This window comes from Podarcis vaucheri (assembly GCF_965113315.1).
Source record: "Podarcis vaucheri genome assembly, chromosome: 3".
Taxonomy (NCBI): domain Eukaryota; kingdom Metazoa; phylum Chordata; class Lepidosauria; order Squamata; family Lacertidae; genus Podarcis; species Podarcis vaucheri.
In genome coordinates, this window is record NC_138761.1 from 112,778,746 (window position 1) to 112,795,821 (window position 17,076).

General features: G+C 43.3%; 1 protein-coding gene and 1 long non-coding RNA gene across 4 annotated transcripts in view; one reads left to right on the plus strand and one right to left on the minus strand.

Annotated features, from left to right (window-relative positions):
* Positions 1–790: 790 nt before the first annotated feature.
* LOC309528352 lies at positions 791–3,374 on the plus strand. The gene is made up of 2 exons (XR_014217698.1): positions 791–1,289; positions 3,103–3,374. It is a non-coding gene; the product is annotated as an uncharacterized lncRNA (long non-coding RNA).
* Positions 3,375–9,683: 6,309 nt separating this feature from the next.
* The window catches only part of PLCB1 (phospholipase C beta 1), a 497,312-nt gene continuing 489,919 nt past the window's right edge, over positions 9,684–17,076 (minus strand). For 2 of the 3 annotated variants that reach the window (XM_082215463.1, XM_082215464.1), the window contains one exon: positions 9,684–12,328. In XM_082215463.1, the coding sequence (XP_082071589.1) occupies positions 12,104–12,328 (225 nt within the window). In that variant the 3' untranslated portion in view covers positions 9,684–12,103. The remainder of the gene's footprint in view (positions 12,329–17,076) is intronic. The other variant, XM_082215462.1, reaches the window with a different exon arrangement.

Here is a 17,076-nt window from a genome sequence, read left to right on the forward strand (position 1 = left end):
ATCTTGGCGATAATCTCCTTGGCTAGTCCTCTTCGGTCTGTGCTTCATACCACCAAATAATAATAATTCAGACACGCTAACAGAGAAAGTGATCTGAAGCAAAGTTGATTGAAAGTACATCCCATTGAAATACTACACTTGCAATCCAGGGCGGGCCCAAGAAGCAAACCACAAAATGGTATGGGAGGGGGGAGGTGAGTGGAGATCTACATCAGGAACAAGAAGGGAACAAGGATCTAAATCAGGAACAAAGGGAGGGAATCAAATCAAGCTTATCTGACATTTGAAGGTGGGTGCAGAGCCCAGGAAACTCCAGAAGGCAGACCTCGCCATTTCTTCCCTAGGGGTAGGAGGAGAAGAACAGTGCCTCCTATTCACAGAGAGACTGCTGTAGAGTTAGCATTGCTGAGGAGGTAGAAGCTCTGGCTTCCAATGAGTGTTTCACAGCCATTGCTGCCACTGTGGTGGCAGCTGCAGTAGGCAATTGATTCCTTGGAGGCCAGATCTGTTGCCCGTGTGGTTCCTGCTGCCTGAGACAGTTGCCTCACCTTGCCTCACAGGTGGAAGAGGCCCTGCTTAAATCACTGTGCCATAGATCCCCATTTTTACATATACAGCCATACCTCGTTTGTCGAATGGAATCAGTTCCGGAAGTCTGTTCGACTTCCGAAAATGTTCAACAACCAAGGCGCAGCTTCCTATTGGCTGCAGGAGCTTCCCGCACTCAATAGGAAGCCGTGGAAGCCACGTTGGGCATTCGGTTTCCAAAGAACGTTCGCAAACCGGAACACCCACTTCCGGGTTTGCAGTGTTCAGGAGCCAAAACATTTGAGTCACAAGGCATTCGGGATCCAAGCTACAACTGTATCTACCTAAAAGGAGATCAGTCAAAAATCCCATAAAACTCAATGGGCGTTACCAAGTAAGCATGGTTAGGACTGCAGCCTGGGGCTGCTAACCTTTGAATGCAACCAGACTTAGACATGTATAGAATTGCCCTGTTAATCTTGGAAGAGAAATGATCATACTCCTCTGAATTCTAAGAGTGCTACAAAGAGGTCCTATTCACAGGGGCAGTGCTGAAATTTTACTTGGATCAATAGAGTTATATACTGAAATCAGATCTCAATATTGATCACAGTTTGGCTAAGCTTCCCCTAATCACTAAATCTCAGTAATGTATAATACCACTTATCTTTCTTTCCCATGGGAAACTGACTTGTCACAGGCGTCAGAATGAAAACATATCAGGGTTTTCCCGGAAGATTTGCATTGAGGCACAATGAAAGGTTTGTGAAACTTGTCATCACATTTATTGAAAGCAGAAACACAATACGTTGCCGTCAAGTGTTTGGCAGGAGCTGCAGTTTCACAGTCCTGGAAAGTGGCAGTGAGTGGAATTTGTGAAAGAGGTTCCTAGAAATACTCCACATCCCCACTGAGCAAATTCGTTTGGTAGATACACTCTAGTTCCTTGGCAGAGAAATAAAACAGAGAAAAGTGCTTGTGATTCAACCAGTTTCTGCCATAATGGGACATGGAAGACTTTGGAGGCAATCAGTAGTTTTTCTTAATGTGTCTGGACACAAGAACATGTGCACTTTTGAAACAATGGCAGAAAGTCCAGGTGTCCCATCCTGCTGCTGATTTACTACACTTCAGATCATTTTAGATGTATCTCATTCAACAGGGGCAGCCTGTTCAGGAGGCAGCTGCCTCAGGTGGCAAAATCCAAGGGGTGTCTTCATCGGTGTGCCACACCACTGCCACCAGAGAAGCAAGGAGAAGTGACTGCAGGGGCCTCCAGGTTTCAGCAAAATCTCATAGGGCTCTTCTGAGATCTCCCCAGAAGCCACAGCTGTGACACCCTCATAAGTGAGGCTTTGATGAGGGGTGGCAAGGGAGGCATGCAAGTAGGGTGGTGTGAGGAGCGATAATGTTGCTTTTCCACCAAAAAGCCCAAGTGTTGCAACTGTTAGATAACCACAGTCAGCACAGGCTTGTTTACAGTTAAATTTATAAGTAGTAGAAGAAGAGTTTGGATTTGATATCCCACTTTATCACTACCCGAAGGAGTCTCAAAGCGGCTAACATTCTCCTTTCCCTTCCTCCCCCACAACAAACACTCTGTGAGGTGAGTGGGGCTGAGAGACTTCAGAGAAGTGTGACTAGCTCAAGGTCACCCAGCAGCTGCATGTGGAGGAGTGGGAAAGCGAACCCGGTTCCCCAGATTACGAGTCCACCGCTACGATAACCACTACACCACACTGGCTTAGGTTTAGAACGGCTTAGGTTAGGATTCTCATAGATAGGACAGCTTGCAGCTGAAATACGGTTTTTTGTATGCTCCAGCAGGTATAGAACTCATTTACACATGTTAGTGGTACGATGTAGTTTTGTCTCTTGAGTCAATGTGTAAAAGCATAGAAACCAAATGGACCAAATAAGGATAAAGGTGGTGGTTGTCAAAATCAGAGTAATGGGAGATGTCAACAAAGGCAGGGATTTTAGCTGGGAAATTAGGAAATTACAGTCGTAATAGGCTGTAAACCTTGCAGTACCCAGCCAATGGGGAGACAAGGGAGGGAACCTGAGCTTCGGGTGTAGGGAATAGAAGCTTATGCTTTGTCAATTTTGGGTGTGCCTACTCTAGACACATGGGACGTGGGTGGTGCTGGGGGTTAAACCTCCCCACGACAGGGTGAGCTCCCGTTGCTCGGTCCCTGCTCCTGCCAACCTAGCAGTTCAAAAGTACATCAAAGTACAAGCAGATAAATAGGTACCGCTCCAGCAGGAAGGTAAACGGTGTTTTCATGCGCTGCTCTGGTTCGCCAGAAGTGGCTTAGTCATGCTGGCCACATGACCCGGAAGCTGTACACCAGCTCCCTCAGCCAATAAAGTGAAATGAGCGCCACAACTCCAGAGTCGTCCGCAACTGGACCTAATGGTCAGGGGTCCTTTTACCTTTACATTTACTCTAAACACCTGTTCTTGCAAGAACATATTGTATTCCATAAACTTCGCTGCTTCACCAATTTTGTTCAGATTGTATTTTAAGGAGTGGGATTAAGGGTCTTAGGACGCACTTTTTATATCTTACAGGTGGCATCTTCCCATTACACCTCACACAGTGAAACAGGACAGGACGCCCCTGCCATTCAACCAGAATATGCTCGACACAACAGGAAAGTGTCAAATACTTGGCTTATCTAGTATCTGTCTCAAGGGACCTCCAGGTGTTGCTGGACATGCCATTCTTACCAGACCCAGGCAGCACCGCCTATTTCTAGGCATGATGGTCCATCAACATCTGAAGGCAGGGCACAGGTTACCCAACCCTGATCTATCTAATTAAACTTGACCGGATGAATCTAGTTAGCTCTGAACCGACAGTTCCAATAGTCACCAGCCCCCACTGTATACCCTTTTTGTAAGGACAATAGAAAGGTTGGCCAACAAAGTTCACCACCCACCCTGCTGTCTCCTGAGAAAGGTGCGTTGTAAATATGTAAGTTTAAAACCACAGCAGTTCGGGCTTCTCCCTCTTCTGCAAACCTAATAAACAATTCATTTCTGGGGAAGAACTGCAACACAAACATATTGGGAGCGGCCTTTAAACATAAGACCCACCCTAAGCAAACTCAAGTGCGGTTACCTTTTTAAAACTACTCTGATGACAGAGGGGCTTGTCAAGTAGCACAAAAGACATGTATTTGAGAACTAGCTCAAGATCAGATGATACATCATTTATTCAAAAGACAGCATACAATGCAACACACACAGAGAGAGACAATGAAGGCTGAAGACAAGGCCTAGCAATTCTGGCACAGTACGAAAGGGGAGCCCATTTTGATTTACTCCATGAGCAGATGACTGTCAGATGAAAGGTCAAGATTTTCATCATAATGGCTTTATACAAATCAATTATACTCAAAAGACACTAGGAGTAATACTCTACACAGTTCTGGTTGCTGCATCCCGAAAAGGAGTTTGTAGAGTTGAAAAGGGTTTGAAAAGGGCAACCAAAGTGATAATGGGACTGCAACATCTCTCCTGTGCAGAAAGATTTACAATGTTTGGGACCGTTTCATTTTGGGGAAAGTGAGTAAGAGGGCAGAGGGGGGAGCATGAAGGAAGTGTAAAAAATTTAGGCATGGAAAGGAGAAAGTGAACATAGAAAAGTTCCCCTCCTTCTCTCATAATATTAGAAACGGAGCCAGTCAGTGAAACTGAATGTTGGACGATTCAGAAATGCATTTTCACATAAAGATAAAGTTAAAGGGACCCCTGCCATTAGGTCCAGTCGTGGCCGTCTCTGGAGTTGCGGCGCTCATCTCGCTTTATTGGCCAAGGGAGCCGGCGTACAGCGTCCGGGTCATGTGGCCAGCATGACTAAGCCGCTTCTGGCGAACCAGAGCAGCGCACGGAAATGCCGTTTACCTTCCCGCTGGAGTGGTACCTATTTATCTACTGGCACTTTGTCGTGCTTTCGAAATGCTAGGTTGGCAGGAGCAGGGACTGAGCAACGGGATCTCACCCCGTTGCGGGGATTCAAACCTCCGACCTTCCGATCAGCAAGTCCTAGGCTCTGTGGTTTAACCCACAGCACCACCCGCGTCCTGCTTTTTCATATAGGACATGGTTAAACTATGCAATTCACTATCACTAAATGAAGTGAGGTCCACTAATTTGGGTACTTTTGAAAGACAATTGGACAAATTCATGGAGGTTGGGGCTATCAATGGCTACTACATTTGATGGCTATGTTCTCCCTCTTCGCTCGAAGGCAGCATGGCTCTGAATATCAGCTTGCTTGGAATAACAAGCAACAATAGTGCTGCTCCATTCATGTCCCCAAAGCCAGGAGTCAGCAAACATTTTTGGCAGGGGGCCGGTCCACTGTCCTTCAGGCCTTGTGGGGGGGGGGCTGGAGTATATTTTGAAAAAAAATAATGAACGGAATTCCTATGCCCCACAAATAGCCCAGAGATGCATTTTAAATAAAAGGACTCATGTAAAAACACACTGATTCCCAGAACGTCCACGGGCTATTGAGAAGGCTATTGGGCCTGATCCGGCCCTTGGGGCTTAGTTTGCCTAATAATAATAATAATAATAATAATAATAATAATAATAATAATAATTTCTATCCTGCCCTCCCCAGCCGAAGCCGGGCTCAGAGCAGCTAACATTACCCATGCCCTAGGCAAGTTTGGATAGCTCAGTTGGTTACAGCGTGGTGCTGATAACCCCAAGGTTGCAGGTTCGGGACAGCTGTATATTCTGTATATTCTTGCATTGGAATGGGGTGGATTAGATGATCCTCAGGGTCCCTCTTCCAACTCTACAATTCTCTAAGAAATATGGTTGGCCACTGTGAGAACAGGATGCTAGATTTGGCCTGGCTGAACAGGGCTTCTTTCTCATTCTTATGAGAGCAAACTGAGGATGTCATTCTAGTTCAACCCATTCCTGGAGGCTACTTTCTTTTTTAAATGGAGCCACCTCTCTCGTAAACACCTGCTAGACTAGGCAAAGGACATAACAGTTTATTTCCAATCAATGTCCATTTCACATATTTTCATTCATAAATACATTCTGTCCTGTTTCAACATTATTATGCTCTAATCCCAGTTCACAGAAATCGAATTATTCAAGTCTCCCTAATGCACACATTTACTAAATCCCTTACATCCTCCGGGGAAGTATTATAAATGAACTTGTAGTTGAACAGTTTGGGGCTGAGCTGAGATCATGATTCATTATGGGTGCCCAGTCAACCAAGAACTTCACACTGACTTTATTTAATTTCTACATCACCGTTCTGTCTGAAATAGAGTCCAGGGCAGTTAATAAACGTCAGAAAAGATTCAAACGCAAAAACCTTAGAACGCATACACATCAAACCATAAAGTATGTACAGTGGTACCTCGGGTTACATACACTTCAGGTTACAGACACTGCTAACCCAGAAATAGTGCTTCAGGTTAAGAACTTTGCTTCAGGATGAGAACAGAAATCGTGCTCCGGCGGTGCGGTGGCAGCAGAAGGCTCCCCTTAGCTAAAGTGGTACTTCAGGTTAAGAACAGTTTCAGGTTAAGAACGGACCTCCGGAATGAATTAAGTACTTAACCCGAGGTACCACTGTACAAACATTAGAATAATAAAACTTGGCAGGATAGGGATGTTTAAAATTGCTGCTAATGCAAGAGAAGAGAAAGGGTTGTAATACTGAAATTCCTGTGCACACATTCCAAAGGCAACGTCTCATTGTCCTCAGTGGGAATTGTATATACAAAGCAAATATGGAGAGTGGTTATAAACATCAACAAAAAAGGTTACCTCTCTTTAAAGCTCATCCAAAGCATGTTCTTTCCCTTGAAGAATTCTTGGCACTGCAGTTTACTTCTCTCATCGAGTTACAGCTCCCAGCAACCCTTAGCAAACTAAAGACTTGAGTTTCTTACAGTGTCCACATGTGCCTCAAATGTGATTTAAACACACAGCAGGTGCACAGCCTAACTCACCTGAAACCTATCAGAGGAGGGACATAACCATTTTTTCCAGCAGTAATGGATAGTTTAAAGTTATGCAGAGCAGAGGGGGCTATCATTTTTTTGAGCAGCCTTCACCTTTGACCAACCCTCTGGGGGCTGTAGGGTAGTGATAGAATCATAGAATCATAGAGTGGATCGAAACACTGGGGGGATGCTATAAATAAGTCAGAAATTAAATGGTTGTAGAAAAAAATCCCTATGGAAAATCACGTTTTTCAAATTTCCTGCTCTCTGTCCTCATCTGGTGTTGCATGTTTATAGTGCATTCAAATCACAGTTTCTTTACTAATGTAGCTGAGTTTATAGAATTGTAGAGTTGGAAGGGTCCTCTAGTCCAACCCCCTTCAATGCAGCAATCTTTTGCCCAGCATGGGGCTTGAACCCACAATCCTAAGTCTCATGCTCTATCAACTGAGCTATCCCAGGGGGAGGTGACCAGAAGTGGGTGTGTCCGCTCCATATCATGTGGCAATTTCTAATGGTTTCTTGCAGGGATGGGGAGTAGGGCTGGGCAATATGTGGTTTTCAACATCACAATATATTGTGATATATCACAATGTCTGAAATAAGGATGGAACTATGTTGAGGCGAACAGTAGGGCTGGTTGATATCTGGTTTTCAACAGCAACCTGCAAGGGTTGTAGCTTCCCCATTCCTTCGTATGGGAAGATAAGAGACCTAATGTCTGTGTTTTGGCCACCACAATGACATAAACCTTAGATCAGCTCATGCCCTCGGTTCTTAGTGTCTATAAAATTGCACAAGTGTCTTGCTAGTCCTTTATTGCTGCATTGACTAAAGAGTATAATGGCATTTATCAATTACTGTGGCACTAAGAGCCATTCTGGTTTTCAGATGTGCCACCAGGATGATGCATTAAGACTTTGGGATGCTTCTGTTGATAAGTGTTGTTTTAAAGAAAAATTATTGTGTACATTGAAGAAGGCTCTAGCATTGCTTTGCTTCCCCTAGAGGTAATCCAATTATAATCCAAAAGTGCTGGGGTATTTGTTGTCTGTGTCCAGACAGAATATCAGATTAAAATATGAAGAATAGTAACAGGCTCTGAATGAAAAATGTTTGCTCCATTATGCAACCATAATTCCTCACCTAGGGGATTAATGCTTGGCTGGCACATGAGAATATATATCTTATTCAGATCAATGACACAGCCTGTTTACACTACTGGCTGTTTTGGTTCCGGTCCTAAGGTACAAACACCTAGGCCTGTTGAGAAAAGGAGACCATTTTATTATACCCCAGTACGGCAATTGATTCAGGAAAGAGGTAAGACCTTCGCACAACATAAAGTTAATTGAGGCAATCCTCTTCCACAAAGTCTGGTGATAAGAACTGGCTCTAAAACAGCTAGGTAAAGGTAAGGGGGCCCCTGACCATTAGGTCCAGTCTTGGCTGACTCTGGGGTTGCGGCGCTCATCTTGCTTTACTGGCTGAGGGAGCCGGCGTACAGCTTCCGGGTAATGTGCCAGCATGACTATGCCGCTTCTGGCGAACCAGAGCTGCTCATGGAAACATTGTTTACCTTCCTGCCGGAGTGGTACCTATTTATCTAATTGCACAGAACCTTCGCCTCTGGATAGCAGTTGCTGGTAGGTAAGTAGTATGGAAAGGCAAGCGCTTTCGAGCCCTGCTTGGCTTATGTACAGGGATAGCCTAACTTCTCTCCTCTGTGCTCTGGTAACCTCCAGGTTAGATTACTGCAATGCATTAAACGTGGAGCTGCCTTTGAAGATGGCTCGGGAACCACAGCTTGTGCAGAATTTGGTGGCCGGCTCATAGGGGCAAGATGTTCTGAGCACGTAAAGGTAAAGGACCCCTGGACGGTTAAGTCCAGGCAAAGGCGACTATGGGGTTGTGGCGCTCATCTCATTTTCAGGCTGTGGGAGCTGGCGTTTGTCCACAGACAGCTTTCATGTGGCCAGCATGACCAAACCGCTTCTGGCACAACAGAACACTGTGACAGAAACCAGAGCACATGGAAACGCCATTTACCTTCCCGCCGCAATGGTACCTATTTATCTACTTGCACTGATGTGCTTTTGAGCTGCTAGTTGGCAGGAGCTGGGACAGAGCAACGGGAGCTCACCCTGTTGTGGGGATTCAAACTGCCAACCTTCTGATTGGCAAGCCCCAAAGGCTCAGTGGTTTAGACCACAGTGCCACACCCGCATCCCATCTTAGCCCGACTGCACTCACTATCAACTAGTTTATGGATGCAAATCAAAGTACTGTTTTCAACCTATGAAAGCCGTATGCAACTTCAGGCCCCAGTACCTCAAGGACTGCCTCTCCTCATATGAACCAAACTGGACCCTGCATTAATTATCTGAGACTCTTCTCCAGGTGCCCCCTCTAGGATGCAGAGGGTGGTGAGAGAACAGGCCTTTTTGGTGATGGTTCCCCACTTATGGACTAATCTCTGCAGGGAGGCATGCCCATTGCCATTGCTAGGTGTTATGTACTGAGTTGAATAGGATCCAAAAAGCAGCAGTCTGTTTGGTCCTAGAACAATAGGATTCAGAATGCAGCAGTCTGATTGCTCCTAGAACAATGCAGCAGTATGATTGGTCTGCAGGAGCCAGTCAATCCAACTCCAGGTGGAAGTGAATCCGCAACCTGATTGGCCTACAGGAGAATCCCAGAATTAGCCAATCACGTGCAACCCATTGTGTAAATAATGTATATAAAGCAGATATTTGGGGGGAGCTTTCATTCCTCACTACTATGAGCTGAATAAAGAGCATGAAATCCACACTCGACTCCAAGTATATTTCACTATCTGTTTTTAGGCACCAGATATTAACTTATCTTTTACTGGGGTTGAACTTTGAAATTTCTGCCTCCAGAGAATCCTTTGTACACTGAGTTTCTGCGCTGAGAAAAACCCCAAGGGTTTTCTGTTGCAGTGGTTCTGTGTCTTGCAGAAGATTTGTGGGCATGCGCCATATGGTGTACCTTCAAATTCATAAGGAGCAGTGGTGAGGTCTGCTGGGTCATATTGTTAACCCCACAGAAACTGAACACATAAAAGATTGCACTTTCCAGGGAAAGCTGAACAGATACCAAGAGGCTTGAAAGTTGGCCAATTAAGAGAGAGCACACAGATTGTGTTAAGAAATTTTATTTGGGTCTGTGATGAAAGCACATAAATTACAAGTGGAAGAAACATCATGCCACAAAATTGCATAGGATTCTTACAAAAAAATGTGAATTATGCCTCTAAAATGGTGAGAAACTGAAATTATATACATGGTAAACGAGAGGATTTTCTTAACTGAAAGCAAGTCACTATTTCCAACCAGCCAATCACATACAGGGTTTGGCAATGTACAAGAGCAAGGTTAGTTTTGAAAGGAAGAGAAGCTATGTCCCCTTGAAGTTCTATTAAAGAAATCTCCTACAGCCATGTAAGATTCATAATGTCTGATGTTTATGAACTAAAATTCGGTTGAAGCTAATAAAATCAAATAAAAAGTTTCTCAGTAGTGTGAAAAGATCAGGAGTGTAGGTTGAAGTTCAGTGTAATACAACGCAGCTCTATTCTCTAAAGCAGAAATGTCCACAGTATATAATTTCCACATGTTCAACACTTAACAAGGCAAATACATAAAAGGCACAAGACTCTCACATCATAGACTCCTTTTTCATTACCTTACTTTATTTCAAGTAATATTAATGGTAAATGATATATCACTGTAAGTTTGAACAAATGCAAGATATACAATATTCCACACTAAACTACAACTGCAAAAGGGGCACTGTACAGATATTTAAAAAAGTAAGGACAGTCAATGGTCAAATACAAATGTACTGAAAACCAACTACATCTGATAATATACTCTGTTCAAACCATTAAGTTTTATTTCATAAATTAAAAAGCTCATCAGTATTTCTCCTAGACTATTTGAAGCTGCAGTATACAAGCACATCGAAGAAATAGTCTCAGAATCGTTGTGAATACTGCTATTTATTTTATCTTACCTAACCTAAAACAAATTTATTGAACCTTTATCTTATAAAATGCAGCATTAAACTTTAACCCTTCCAGGTTTTGTATTTAACGATTAATAAGAGTGATCTTCAAAGTGCAAAAGTAGAATAAATGACAGGAGTCATATTCTTAAAATCAAAATGAAAGTCTCTGTTTAGAGTTAGGTCCTATAAATTATATTTCCTCATGTGTGTTGTAAATTAAGAGAGAAAAAATACTGCTCAGCCAAAGTTTATTTCCCTATGTACACTTAGCATTCTTGTAACTTAAGTTTGATCTCTATTTATTGCTTACATTTAAATAAAATAAGTTATTTCTACTGAACTCCTGAGGGAAAGCAAACTACATATATGCTGTTAGGCATTAAGTCTTTATTATTATCAGGACAAAATTTAGTGTTTCAATATCATCCACAAAGTAATTCTATTGAGTTTAGAGGGGCTATAACCTTTCTAAGGTTACCGGTATAAATAAATTGCAGGATAAGAACTGTTGTGTTCATCCTCCATATCCTTCTGTCTATTTTCTTTTCACAAAATTTCCAGCTCTGAAATATTTGAGTTTTATATACATTTTGGAGACGGCATTTCCTACATGCATACCATACATTTTTGAAAACTATGGAAGAGATGTTTGCATGTCAGATACCACAGTCCAAAACATTTCAACAACAGGTCACATGATGCAACCAAAAATAATAAATTGAAAACAATGCTCTTGGATTTACCCATTTATAATTGAAAACAATATACAATAGTAAAAGATTCTTGCGATTTAAAGGTTGCTTCGTAAAGATGCCCATTGAAATATTAGCTCTGATCCCTGAAACTTCTTTATTTTGCCACAAGGGAAGGCTCCCAGTGAGAACTTGCATGCTCTGTTCATACACAGTGGTTTGTATATGTTTGTGTGTGTGTGCATACACATCTATGTGAACCCACATCACACAGGAAGCATATACAAACACATATCTCCTTCTTGAAGAGATTTCAGCTGGGAAAGTTAACTAGTCACCACGGCTTCAACAGAACATCTCAAAGCAGATATATTGTCAACAATGCAAGCAACTGGTTCTTGGAAAGCAAATATAATAAAATCAGTGCAATTATCAAGATGATACAAGCTTTCAAGGAGCAAAGGAGGAAATAAATGGCTATGGATGTTATGATAATGTTCGGAATTTTCTTTTTCAGCCACTGCTGCTTCACAGAGAGGTCTAAGAATGTTTACTTTCACAAAACATGCTGGTCCCCACTGAAAGCTCCAAATTGCACATGGCCTGGCCAAAGCAGCCAGGGAAACAGCAGCACTGGCCTGTTGATCTACCCCCCCCCAAAAAAAACGGTAATGAAACAAAGAAGGCTTACAAACAACATAGACTTTCCTCATAAACCGTTCCATTTAGAAATGTGTGCTGTCCCTACAAATGTCTCCCATATCTGAAGATGCCCTGTTCACATCAGGAGAGTATCTGGAGAACATGGTGGGGACTTTTGCACCATGGTAATTTAGATATGTGGCCTTGGAGGAGTTGCTAGAGGGGTGTATCGAATACTTTCCCTGGATTAACTTCCAGCTCCTCATTCTGCTGTGGCTTATGGTTGACTTTCCCACCATCGGATGCCAGGGGAGAAGTGGCAGAGCTGTGGTCTCCATCTTCACTAATTTTGCCTTTCATCGCCTCTTGAACAAATTCCAGGATTTCCAATGGGAGTCTTTTGAATTTGTCTTGGTATTCTTGATCGAGATCAGCCTGTAACTGGAAATAACAGCAACAGCATCGTAAGTAACACAACAGGCAATGTTTGACCATCTGTGTTCTTCAAGCAATGTGGGCAGGGAAATGCATAGGGAAAATGGGATTTTGGGGGATTTTTCTAGGGGTGAATTCTGAGGGTGGGGGTAAACTTACCACCAATTGCACTGCACTCCTCTTGATCCTGCAGGGTCATTTCTAGGTATCTGGAGAGGGGAAATGGCAACCCCCACCGAGGGCCGCACTTCCCCCTAGAACATCCCCTCTGAATATGTGACATAGTGTCACTCAGAGGGGCAAAACAAGCAGTGGAAAGGGAATTTTGCTCCATCCCAAGCCAACAGATTGACCAGAAGCTGTTTTAAAGTTAAGAAAATAAAGGGAAGCCCTCAGACCACCTCCTAAAGTATCTCCACACCCTAAAATAATATGACCTCCATCCTTCCTTGAAAAAGTTTCTGAAACTCCACCTACACCTTTGCAGAAGGTAGGGTGAGGTGTCAGAGCTCTGATTTACGTAAATAAAAACTAATTTAGTATTATAAATATGTGCCTTGGTTCATTTCAACTAAATCTCTGCTTTCCAGTATGCTGGCTGATGCTACTGCAATGTTTCTGCAACTATACTGAAACTATACTGTTTTATAAGAAGAGAAATGACATTTCCTGTAATAATGGGAGCCATGCTTTTATCAGAGGCTTCCAATGAAGTTTCCATTTCACATCTATGTGAAATGAATGATGGTTTCATATCGTTTTAGGAGCCCTTTCCCCTTATCGAATGCAACCATCATACCCGAGGAAATGGGCACATAGCATTATGTGACTCTGTTCCCGCCATCATCAGCACATCCATTTGAGTACCGCCATTCAAAGCAGCTGCAGCCCTGTGTCTCTATTTGATATTACAATGTTGGATTCCAAAAGCTGGAACCGCTGTTTAATAAAACAAATGAGTTCAATATGTGCTCAGGGAGATACTGGTGAAGGTGGCTCAGATAGTGCGTGGCTGTTCAAGACAAAGGCACAAATCAGGCTTCTGAAGTCTTTCCTCCAATATAGGAGCATCCTCAAGAGGTAAGCTGGTTATTGCAGCGGTCCCTATTAAACCTTTCATCCTGGTGTGTGTGGGCTGGAAGGGGCTGTTATTACATCTGGCTGATCTTCAGGGGATGTTGCTACATATTGGTGTACTCTTGGTGTATTGTCAAGTACATAAAAGATGATACAGCTCGAGTGGGACAAAAGTACTCCCTTTGGGCTACTTCGGAAGTTATATTTTTCTGACTCTTAGTTTTACCTGTGTTGTACATGGACTGCGATGCCGGGTAGCCAGTCCTATGCTACATGAGGTGAAAATGTACTTTTGACAAGGGTTTCAAAATAGATGTTGATCCCACATGCCCTATAGTGGCACCATTCCAGGCAGAAGTCCCTGTCTGCCCAAGGAATGTCCCTAAAATTCATGGATGCTCATGTTTTACTCAATCACATTCCAACACTGTAGGACTTGATAGAGGAGCAACATAACTAGACTTGATGTGCCCACTGGAAGGAGTGAGCACCCTCCAGATTGCTCAGTGGTTAGAAGGCTTATCTAGTCTTGCAACATATGAAAAAGTTGCCTTCAGCAGGTGGCACAAAGAGTACAAACACTCAGACACTGGGTATCTATACTTGGGATTGTTTGCACTAAACACATACCGAGTGAGTTCTGATAAAGCCTATTCCTTCTTGCCCCCACTTCCCCAGTATAGTGCGAGGTGCTCCAGAGAGACAGAAGGCTCTCTCTAGATTGTGGAAGGATAGGGGTTCAGAGATAACCTTCAAGTGATTGTTTTCCTCCCCCCCCCTTTGACATACACCCTGTTAATAGCAATTGAAGAACTTCTAATTGAAAGTGTTTGAAAAATCTCCTCTGTCCAACTGTTGTAGTCGCACACATGTCAAAAAGTCAAAGACACATCATATTTCAAAATGGAATAGTGGGCTAGGCACCTTGTAAATGCAAATATTATGTGACATAACGCATCAGCAGAAGGAGCCTGTGAGCTCTGCTTCCACCAAGTAACAGCTCCACTGAGACTCATTTTTAAAAAAATATAAATAGCAATTAAAAATGCTTTACAACGCTGTAGATGAAGCCAGCTCAAACGAGGGAAAAAACAAACAAGAGGCAGACAATTAAAGTCCAAAAGCAACAGGGAGATGGATCAAACCGCCCATTGTAATATTACTGTGGTGTTCCCAAGGCATAGCAGCTTACAATATTTTCTTAAGTGGAAAGCCTGCTATAATAATGCTCTAATATGAGAACTGCCAAGATTTTTCCGTTCATAATTGAAAAAAACAGTTGATTTCTTTTCTGCATTGCAGAGATGCTCAGTTCAGAACAGATGCAATGTGACGTTTACAGGCTGCAGATGCGGCTGGAGGTGCAAGGGTGAAAAAGAAAATTGTGTAATGTGAGATAGGTTTAGCGCTGATCTTAAAACTGGTTGCTTTTCTTCATCACTGAATAGATTGGTTCTTGAAATCATCCCTCCGCTTCTTATCGGTCTCAGTTCTACCTCTCCACTTTTATTCTCCAACCTTCTGCATCTCAGCTCTTGTTCTATTCTGCAGTGGGATGGCCGTTTGCTATTTTGTTACAGGAAAAAGAAGGCCGACAAATATTGAAAAAAGGGAAATGTTTGAAATTAATCCTCCTCTACAAGACATTGATTGCACCCTGGCTTGACCTTTGACAAAGTTCTCACTATGCCTCCTAGTCGAACAGATATATGGGAGCCAAACATTATAAAGTTGACATGATCAGGGCTCTGTTTCTGACATTTTGTAAACACGCCGCCCAGGAGAACAAAAGCACAGTTAAATAGCAAGGAGAGCAGCTAAGCCAGAGCAAACACGGATGACAACAAAAGCCCTTTAGTTGTTTGACATTAGCATGCACACCTTAATTGTATCTTCCTCATCCTATGGTCCAGAAAAAATAATCCTACCTTGTGATCTACTGAAGGCTTGTTGCATGTATCCTACTTAACTGTTAGCTGCTGCACCAAGAGGACCCACACTTATTTAAGAAGCGGGTGGCGCTGTGGGTAAAAGCCTCAGCGCCTAGGGCTTGCCGATCGAAAGGTTGGCGGTTCGAATCCCCGCGGCGGGGTGCGCTCCCGCTGCTCAGTCCCAGCGCCTGCCAACCTAGCAGTTCGAAAGCACCCCCGGGTGCAAATAGATAAATAGGTACCGCTTACCAGCGGGAAGGTAAACGGTGTTCCGTGTGCTGCGCTGGCTCGCCAGATGCAGCTTTGTCACGCTGGCCACGTGACCCGGAAGTGTCTCCGGACAGCGCTGGCCCCCGGCCTATAGATGTGAGATGGGCGCACAAACCCCAGAGTCTGTCAAGACTGGCCCGTTCGGGCAGGGGTACCTTTACCTTTACCTTTAAGTCCTATATTTAAGAAATAGATGGGTTTTCTATATCAGAAGTTCATTGAACTTCAGATCTCAAGCTTCAGATCTTTTTGGGCAATCCCTTGGCTGTTGATGGAACCCCACCCTTCAGGACATGTGAGAATGGGCATGGTAAACCTTTTCAAGTCTCACTGGTTTCAGTCCAATAGTTAAGACTCAGAAATGACTCCCATTTAAAAATGGGGATTTATTAAAGTGTCTGGGCAGATCATGCCTTACATTTCTAGCACTCTTTGTAGAGATGAGCGATAGTGGGCATCTACAACCAGATGGGCAAGGAGGATCAAATCAGATTTCAGGAAAGGGGTAAGCTCTTGAAATATGCAGCCGTCCAGCTCAAGAACTGGATTTTGTTCTAATATTGACTCAGCCATGGGATCAGAAACACACAAAACGTCTTTGTGTGCAGGAGTATCCAATTATGAAAGCCTTCACCACCAATCTGAAGTGGTGAAGATGAGGCAGAGGATGACCCCAGCAGGGCCAGAGTTGGCATGTCTGTTTCAGGAGAAGTACCTCAAAACTGCTTTTCAGCAACTCATAGCTTGTGCTGGTGCTGATGGAGAGAAATAAGATCCTGTGTTTCCCTGCAGTACAGACAACTAAAGATAAAACTGGGAATGGCATTAGACACTTGGTGTCATAAGACAAAGGAAACTTGTGGCAGGAAGCTGCTCCACATTCACAGCTAATGAATTGCTGATTAGGTTAGTTCCTGGCTCAGAAATAGATGTGGTGAACAGAAAAAGGGTTGTTAAAATCTATCCTTTACTCCTTCCTGAATCATTTAAGAATATCTAATGTCCCCACTTTCTCAGCACAAAGTGCACAGGCCCAATGCTACTTTGCAACAATGATTCCCAGACCTCGCTGCTGTAATTGACAAAATGTAATTGCAATTGACAAAATGTACAGCTTCCTTGACCCTTGTCTAACAAGCCGGCTAAGGGATGTACAGAGTAAGCGAGTTTTCCCCCTGCAGCTTTTCATTTCCAGATTCATTTCATTAGTTCGACATAGAAAGGGGACAAAAGGCAACTTTATACTGTACTGCATATGAATTGTACTAAGAACACTGAGCCGCACTGAAAGGAAAAGAGGAGTAGAAGTCAGATGTCAGTGGACTTAGACAACCACTCTTAACAGGAAACAGGCATGTTTCCACCTCCGCAGAAGAGAATAAAAAGGCTTTTGCATAATTAGTGGAAGACTGATATAGCATCATCTCACAGACTCATGCTACACTTCTTTCCCTGCTGCTATACTAATGGAAAGCC